Source organism: Solenopsis invicta, chromosome 3 (assembly GCF_016802725.1).
Source record: "Solenopsis invicta isolate M01_SB chromosome 3, UNIL_Sinv_3.0, whole genome shotgun sequence".
In the NCBI taxonomy this organism is placed as follows: domain Eukaryota; kingdom Metazoa; phylum Arthropoda; class Insecta; order Hymenoptera; family Formicidae; genus Solenopsis; species Solenopsis invicta.
In genome coordinates this window covers 19,045,670-19,054,108 of record NC_052666.1, presented here as the reverse complement: position 1 = coordinate 19,054,108, position 8,439 = coordinate 19,045,670, and the positions used below count along the sequence as shown (strand labels likewise).

The window sequence follows — 8,439 nt, the reverse complement described above, 5'->3', positions numbered from 1 at the left end:
TTAAAAGAATTTATATTAAACATTTTTTTAAAATATATTTTTAATATCATTAAGAATGCAATTCCAAGAATCACTGCAAGTACGTAATATACATTTTTTTCATGCTATCGGAATGCAGCCCAAGATATGAAGTACTGTAGCGTAAGATTTCTATTCAATCACGCAATTAACGCATGATCAGTGCGCGATTTCATGAATAGGTGCAAGGATAATAGAAAAATAAAGTAATGATAAAAATAACGACTAAATTCGTTACTGTAAAAATGTAACGACATTACCATTATAAATAAAAAAAAAAAAAAAATAACGATTGTTACTGAAAAAACGAAAATAGTAACGCGCGTTATACGTACGAGTTACTTCCCCAGCCCTGGTAGAACCTGATACATTTGTCATCGAGCGAGTATATATAAATCGTAAACAGCGTCTCTTCTTCAGTCGTCAGAAATGATATGACAAGCAAAATGCGACCGATAGAGCGGAGCGGTAAGTGCACAGTTTCTTTGGATCAAGATCAAATAAGAGACGAAAATACAAATAATATATCTAACAGACGTACATTTTGTACATCTGCGTAGTATCTTTTTTAAATGCTTTTGCGATGTTTCTTTAGGATGCCTAAGAAATTAAATTATTATTAATATCTAAGAATGAAAGTAAAGATCACTTTAATTAATATAATTGCTGTTTTAGTGATGCGCTCTTTGATACTATTGCTATTCCTTACTACTGCCAGAGGATACTGGGAGATAAAATTCAACATTACTCTTAAAAATGGCATTCTTAATATACACGACAGCAGTAACAATTTCATGATTGTTAATCTTATGAACAATGGTGAGTTATAACGCATAGCTTCCTATATTCTTCATGTTAATTTCATATATCAATTTTTTTCTTAGTTTCGCAATTGATACGTTAATTTTCTAAATTGTCCCTTAATATCCCCATCTTATTATTTTCACAAACTTTAATGTTTTTTTCTTATTTAAGAACTTGATTATTATCTCCGCAGTTTAATTTTCGTAGATTCTAATGAAGAAGCTATATCAAATGCTATATTTATTACAGATGGCACAAATATGGTTAATACCTTTTACACGAGGAGTCGATCGGCTACGCAACAGAGTCCCTCTGTACTCGAGAATTGCGGTGACAACAAAGTGTGCGTAAAATATGCCGCTGCAGACGTAGAATTCTCCATGGATAACGAGTTGGAATACGTCACTATCACTCGTAGATTATTCGATCCCACTGGTGAACTCCTGGATTGTTTCCAGCTTACTGATGACACACAATGGTTCGGTGGGCCGCAACTTCGCCATCAGCACTGGCCCATACAGCACATGTACTATGACGAGGAACCATACCTGCCGACGCATCCTCAAAATATGGCAATAACCGAACGTTACTGGCTGTCCAGTAAAGGTATTTACATCTACGTGGACGAGAAGAATCCATTATTCCTCGATCAGAATAATTATCGGGATAAACACTTGTGCCTGATTGCTAAGAACAAGGCGCCCTATCGGGATCGCAATAACATCATGCTCAACTATACGTTGGGTATTTTTTTGGATCCGAAAACTGCTCATCAGCATGCGGTGATAAATCATCTACATAAACCGGTGGATCGTCCCAACGAACGGATGATTCGGTATCCCATATGGTCCACCTGGGCCAGATATAAGGCCAACATTAATGAGAAATTGGTGGAGACGTATGCGGACGAGATTGTCGCCAATAATTTCACGAACAGTCAGATCGAAATTGATGACAACTGGGAAACCTGTTACGGTTCCGCAGAGTTCGATCCCGTCAAGTTCCCCAGCATTAGTGCTCTTATACAGCGACTAAAGGATAAGGGCTTCCGCGTCACGCTATGGATACATCCGTTTATCAACCGAGGTTGCGAGCCTGCGTATTCCACTGCGTTGAACAACTCTTACTTCGCCAAAAATCTTGACGGACAAGTTCGGATGTCCTGGTGGCAGGGTAAGGCTTGATTTAAAAATGACGTTCCTTGTTGAAAGTAGTTTTTCTGCCAAGATATTTGGTCGCTATATCTTTTAGCTGTTAGGGTTTTCAGCATTGGATATTCTGCATCAAAATTATAGAATCTTATGTAAGCATACCAGAAAGTCATCATAACATAAAATGATGTTGAAATGACTCTCTGAAATAATTATTAGAAGTCACTTTTTGATCAATCGCGATTCATTTAAAAATCATTATAACATTATCATGACCTGTTGCTTTATCTGGGAAGTGACATTTATTTGCAAACGTCCTCGTTAAATTATTTAGTCATTTAACTGCGTTTTCTTCAGGTTCAGACGCCTCCACGATTGATTTTACGAATCCAGCTGCGGTGACCTGGTGGGTGGCGCGATTAAAGCGTCTTGAGGATCTCGGCATCGATAGCTTCAAGTTCGATGCCGGCGAGATATCCTGGTTACCGCAGGTGCCGATGCTAAATGGCTCGTCCGAGTTGCAGCCAGGTATATTCACGCGGGAATACGTCAAGACACTCGCTACTAACTTTGACGACAATATCGAAGTGCGAGTGGGATGGGGCACCCAGGATTTACCGATATTCGTTCGCATGATCGACAAGGACACGAGGTGGTCATGGAACAACGGTCTGCCTACCTTGATTACGACACTACTGCAGATGAATCTCAATGGATACGTCCACGTGCTACCGGACATGATCGGCGGCAATGGTTACTTGGATGGTTCACTCAATGGAACGGAATACCCATCTAAAGAGATATTCATCAGATGGCTGCAGGCCAACGTCTTCATGCCGTCGTTGCAATATTCTTTCGTGCCATGGGATTACGATGATGAAGTGAGTAATCTATAAAAATCTATCCAAGATGAATAGATTCCTGTATGACAAATTAACGAATTCAGTTTTTCATAAAATAAAAATTGTGAAAAAATAATTTTTATTTGCATTTTACCAGACGATCGACATCTGCAGAAAGTATACCGAATTGCACGATACTTATACTCCAGAAATTCTGAGCGCCATGCATCAAGCTATCAAATATGGCACTCCTGTAAATCCACCTATTTGGTGGGTTGATCCTACCAACAGTGAAGCTCACAAAATTAATGATGGTAAGTTTGTGAGAATTTACAGATTATTCTAGATTTGCTAAATACGCGTCTAAACATACTTGTTCTTAAACATAAATAAATCTTTCTTGATAAAACCAGAAAGCATAAAGTAAATAATTCGTAATTAAATATTGCTGTTTAATTGAATTATAGAATATCTTCTTGGAGAATCTATACTAGTTGCTCCGGTAATCGAAGAGGGTGCTGAAAGTCGCGATGTCTATCTACCTAAGGGACGCTGGCAAGACATGAATCTAAACAACACATTCTATCATGGACCAACACGGCTATCAAACTATCATGCTCCTATAGAAATACTTCCATATTTCAAGAAAGTGTAAGAAGTGAATTAAAAAATTTCAATATAAAATTTTATTTGTACAAATGTACATAAATTATCTTGTAACATGTCATAGATTTTTATTTCGAGATTGCATATATGTTTTCTTTCTTCATATGTAAAGATAAAATATTAATCAAGGAAAGTCAAGCAGGATAAATAAATTTGCTACCTGCTTACCAGTAAGGAACAAATTTCTGCGTTAAGTTTCTTGATCACTATATCATCGGCCGTGTAATTTCCAGTCCTTAGAAGGGATTCACGTTCCTCTCTCAGCGCCTGCAACCGCTCGTTGTATTTCTCTGATTTATCATAAACATCTTTATTACCATTATAGGGAAAGTTGTAGCAGATGTCGTCGGTTGTTGTAAATATCTCAGTGCGGGTTTCTGTCGGAGCGAAAGATTGTTTCGGCTTGATTACATCGATTTCCTTTTGAAGCTCATTCAGTAAAATTTGATCGTTGTTCAAAGCTTTTCTGTCTGCAGATAAAATTTCCGCGAGGCTACATGCGAGAGAAAAATGAAAATTTAAATCATATGGAATCGTTCTGATACAATATTAAACATAAGTACAAAATGTTCCACTTCTGTGAAATCAATTCAAAGCATATTAAAATATTTCTATTTTGATGTGTTGTATTGAAAATCCATATAAAATACAATATCAAACATATAAAATGACTAATGACTAATGTCATGAATATTTCAAGAAAATTTTGCATTTAATGAATTAAATTATATTTAATAAACGCGAAAAATGAAGATATTCTATTTTTTTTTTCGACTACCAATTTGTCTAAAATTTTTCCATTAGTGCTTTGAAATTGAGGTGGAATTCGTAGATTAGTTAAAAATTGTGCTGTAACATACTCTGTGCTCATCAGTTCTTCCCTACTGTTCTTGATTTGAACTTGCATAGCTTCTTGATAATCCACTTTCATTCTGTGTAATTCGCGAACCGCTTTGCTCCATTGCTCTCGAAAAAATTCTTTCCCCTTTTGAGCATTGTCTAATTTTTCTTCAAGAATTTTCACCTCTTGCAATAAGGATGCTGTTTGATCTTGAGTTAAAGAACCTTTTTGATACATTTGCAGTTCGTTCATCTGTTTATTTATCGACGATTTCATACTCTCATTTTCATACGACAATATTTCCACTTTTGCCTCTAGAGCAATTTTATTCTCTTCAAGTTTGGCGACCTATATAAAATGCAGTGTTGTATAAAAAGATAACAATAAAATAATGTATATATAAATAATAATTAATATTAATATTAAATGAGGGATGCAAAATCAACCGAATATATGCAATAGAAATATATTTTACAAACCTTTGATGTAAGATCGCTTTGCGTCGCATGCAAACGATCCTTAAGCTCTTGTAATTTGGTATCATATCTCCATTGCAAGTCTTCGTTTGCTTTAATCAATCTGGCCTCATTTTCCAAGCTTTTTAATCTACGCTTTCTCAAATCTTCGGTAGCATTGTTTAAACTGTTAGCTAATGTTTTACATTGTTCGACGCTATATGCGAGTTTTGATTCTAGATTTTCCTTCTGCATTCGCCATTCTTCGCTCAGCATGTTCAAATGTCGTTCTTCCTTTTTTTTAAGCTATAATTATAATCTCATATGTAAATAATATTTCATTATATAGAAATTACTCATTGTTATTACCATTTTACCTCGACTTTAAACATTTCCTTTTGTCGTTCTTTCCAAGTTTCGAGCTCGTCCACTATTTTATATGCTAAGCTATCATCCAATATCGGGGGCCCAAGATTTTTATCTTAAATAAATCATTTGAATAGAGAGAGCCAAAATTCATCATTAAGAAATAATACACTAGGAAACAAGAAAAATACAACCAAAAATTTCAATAAATTTAACTTACCAAAAGTTTCTTTTTTTAAAATACAATGCGGTCCACGATCCTCTAACTTAAGTACAATATCCATATCAGCAATTTTATTTCGGTCTGTATCGAATAGAGACAATTTATATTGACATTCAGACTGCAAACAAAATCTTATTTTAATTTGTATTATTTTATGATATCTCTGTAAATATAACATTAATACTACCTTTTCTTGATGAAATAACAGTTTTATATCAAGCATTAGCAATGATAACGGTACATCGCCTTTGTTTGCGTCATACATGCTAATTTTTGGTGGAAAAGATTGTAGTAATTGTCTTATTTCATCTGGTGCAGATATAAAGTGAAACTGACATACAATATTTTGCAATTTAATTTTTTCATTCAATAAAGCTGGCATTGTCGCGTACGCCGTTGACATAATCTCAGTTTTCGGATGGTGAAACCTACACAGAAATATTATATTAACAAGAATCAAAGAGAAGATATTGCTATTCCTTTAATAGAAAAAATATATTAAAATCTAACAAACCGAAATTCCATTTCTCGTCCAGATAGAGTTTCAGATACTAAGGTTATTGCCACAAGTGAGATGTGTAGGCAATAGCAATGATAAGATCCTACATCTTTGATGTAGTTTTTATTAATATGATTGCAGAACATTCTATCGCATGAACGCGAATATGTAATCTTATCCGTTTGATGTTTAATGCACTGGCAATCGACAGACTGTTTATTTATATTTTTGTATTCTGTCATACATTTTACTTCGCTAGGAATATTCCTGAAATTGGACTTTCCAAAATCGCCGCCGGGATTTCTGTGAGACTCGATCTCGGGACATCTCTGAAATCAGGCATCATTTTAAATTATACATAACACTTATCAATTTTGTAATGATCATTGGGATCATTGGGAAATTATTGATAAAACATTTAAGTTCCTACCTCTATCTGATTTATACTTTCTTTGTTATGGTTTATTTGAGTACTACATAGGTGATTATTGGTATTTATTGCTGTATTAGAATTGGCAAAAAGACTTGTTTTACTTTCTATATATTGCAATTTAAGTTGTAAATCAAGATGCGGTTTTTGGTTTTCAATGGGTTTTCCTATCAAATCTTGCTTAATTAGAAAACATTGTTCGTGTAAAGTAGTGCTTGCATTTGCAGCACATTTGAGAAATTCTTGTAGACTGTCTACAGATACTAGAGGTTGTAGATTGACTGAAGATTCGGCTATTATGTTATTTTCATGTTTCAGATATATTAACAAATATGGTTTCAATTCTAGGTATTGCTTTAAGACACTCAAGGAGCTTCGTATTCTCACTACCACTTTCTCAGAAACAAAATAAGATTTTCCAAACTCTGTCTGGAATGATGTAAGTTCTACATCATTTTCCAAAATTTGATACAAAAAACGCACAGTGCTATGCTTGTTTAAATGTTTGGGTAATAATAGATGCAAATTTTCTAAGCACACAGTTGTGATGGTTAATATAAATAAATCGCAGCAGGTGTCTAAAGGCCCCAACTGAATCAATTGCTCATCAGGATGCAAGTAAGGGATAATTTTATCACTTTCCGAAAGTACATCTTTGCTTATTATTAAATTTCTTGGCTACGAAATAATATAGAATATTTATATGAACTATTTACAATTTATATTAAATATAATAATTCAATATATAATTCTATTATTTTATTATTTGTTCATCAATTACTAAGAGGATAAATAAATAATTATTATTAAACAATTATGCAGTAAACATTTATACAAAATAAAAATTTATATTTTACCTCTGTTGTTGGATTTAAATTTATATCCTTCCGATCTTCAACTCTTAATCCAATAAGTAACTCTGGCTTTTGTATTTTAAGATCACTTCTTAAACCCAGCAACTTGTGCCAACTTGTTCTTGGACTTAAGTCTTGATATTTAGATATTATTTGCGCAGAACGTATATTCAGCAAAACATATCCGATTCTCTCCCTAGCTTCGTTCTCTTTAAAAGCAAAGCATTCTAATTTTAATGAGGCGTGCCCTGATCGCATTCTATAAATTAAATACAATGTAAAATATCTGTATTTTATTTATGGCTAATAAAAATTTTTTAATAAAAAGAAAAAGGCGCCACTCTTACCTTCTCAGCATCATTTTATTGGTTTCCCAAACAAGGTCAATGGCATATTGTGGAGTCGGACAAGACTCAATTCTGTCAGTTTGCAAAGAGTGTCCATCTAAAGTTCCAATTAATATCGTTGGTTGTAAAACTTGTTCAAAACCCCTTCCTATAGCACATAATACACATAAAGTTTTACTTGATCACAATAACTGTAATCATTTGATTATAACAATTTGAGTTTTGCTGAAGATTCAAGTTTTATTTTATTATTACGACATTGACATAGTTCATAAATGATGCAAATTGATAATTAAAATTTCATTTGTCCACTTATCGCTAAAATTATGAAACACAAAATTTTTTTACAAATTTTCAAGGAAAAAATACATGAATTTCAGAAACAGAATGCGAGTTACAAAAGACAAGGACACATATATAAAAATATCTTACCTTCTTTTATGCTCAAAATAATTTGCACGTCAGATTTCGACGCGTCCGTCATCTCGTCAAGTTCTATAAAATATTTTATACAAAATAATAAATCCGGCAAATATACCGTCACGTATTTACACACTCTCTGATTCAAATCCGCTGTTATGGTAACGGATTTATAAACATAAATCTCGTAGTCTCAAAGAAAAAAGGAGACATAAAATTCATATTAAATATTTAAATAAATTATTAATTTTGTATATTAGTATAATCCTTTTCAAAGTGCCGTTTAAAAATCAGAAAACCTAACGTCACGAAACTTAACGAACTCTTCTCTTTGTTTTTATTGCAAAGTCTGTTCTTTTCAACTGAACTTCTTGCACTTTTCACTCAACAAATTGGACAAGAAATCCTAACCAATAACAGAGTCGATTGTGCATAACATGATGTTGAAAATGATGAAAAGTGAGTAAATTCACTAGATATTGACCAATAAAATTAGAAATATTCTAGTAAATTAGTAACTTAC

General features: G+C 33.5%; 2 protein-coding genes across 4 annotated transcripts; one reads left to right on the top strand and one right to left on the bottom strand.

Moving 5' to 3' along the window:
• Nucleotides 1-300: 300 nt before the first annotated feature.
• LOC105194525 (myogenesis-regulating glycosidase) lies at nucleotides 301-3,663 on the top strand. The gene is made up of 6 exons (XM_011159470.3): nucleotides 301-486; nucleotides 694-837; nucleotides 1,072-1,995; nucleotides 2,331-2,854; nucleotides 2,973-3,129; nucleotides 3,283-3,663. Exons 1-6 carry the CDS (start codon nucleotides 453-455, stop codon nucleotides 3,468-3,470), a joined length of 1,971 nt encoding a protein of 656 aa, XP_011157772.1. The 5' UTR covers nucleotides 301-452; the 3' UTR covers nucleotides 3,471-3,663.
• Nucleotides 3,487-8,248, bottom strand: LOC105194524 (centrosomal protein of 120 kDa). 3 transcript variants are annotated; one of them, XM_026138711.2, is made up of 11 exons: nucleotides 7,929-8,248; nucleotides 7,497-7,644; nucleotides 7,153-7,408; nucleotides 5,881-6,194; nucleotides 5,554-5,794; nucleotides 5,364-5,484; nucleotides 5,155-5,258; nucleotides 4,802-5,083; nucleotides 4,342-4,670; nucleotides 3,799-3,974; nucleotides 3,525-3,748 (listed from the first exon to the last, which is right to left on the bottom strand). In XM_026138711.2, exons 1-11 carry the CDS (start codon nucleotides 7,978-7,980, stop codon nucleotides 3,729-3,731), a joined length of 2,043 nt encoding a protein of 680 aa, XP_025994496.2. In that variant the 5' UTR covers nucleotides 7,981-8,248; the 3' UTR covers nucleotides 3,525-3,728. The 3 variants fall into 3 exon arrangements, with proteins under 3 accessions (XP_011157770.2, XP_039302386.1, XP_025994496.2); XM_011159468.3 differs by having other exon boundaries at nucleotides 3,487-3,974; nucleotides 7,929-7,980; XM_039446452.1 differs by lacking the exon at nucleotides 7,929-8,248 and having other exon boundaries at nucleotides 3,487-3,974; nucleotides 7,153-7,358; nucleotides 7,497-7,639.
• Between the last annotated feature and the right edge of the window lie 191 nt (nucleotides 8,249-8,439).

What these genes read in the sequence shown, in the direction of transcription:
- LOC105194524 (XM_011159468.3), bottom strand. Translation starts at nt 7,980, where the DNA reads ATGACGGACGCGTCGAAATCTGACGTGCAAATTATTTTGAGCATAAAA. An exon ending in TGTTATTTCATCAAGAAAAG is followed by an intron (nt 5,485 to 5,553) that starts GTAGTATTAATG and finishes TTTTGTTTGCAG; the next exon opens with TCTGAATGTCAATATAAATT. An exon ending in AGGAAATGTTTAAAGTCGAG is followed by an intron (nt 5,084 to 5,154) that starts GTAAAATGGTAA and finishes TTATAATTATAG; the next exon opens with CTTAAAAAAAAGGAAGAACG.
- LOC105194525 (XM_011159470.3), top strand. Translation starts at nt 453, where the DNA reads ATGACAAGCAAAATGCGACCGATAGAGCGGAGCG. An exon ending in CATGGGATTACGATGATGAA is followed by an intron (nt 2,855 to 2,972) that starts GTGAGTAATCTA and finishes GCATTTTACCAG; the next exon opens with ACGATCGACATCTGCAGAAA. An exon ending in AGCTCACAAAATTAATGATG is followed by an intron (nt 3,130 to 3,282) that starts GTAAGTTTGTGA and finishes ATTGAATTATAG; the next exon opens with AATATCTTCTTGGAGAATCT.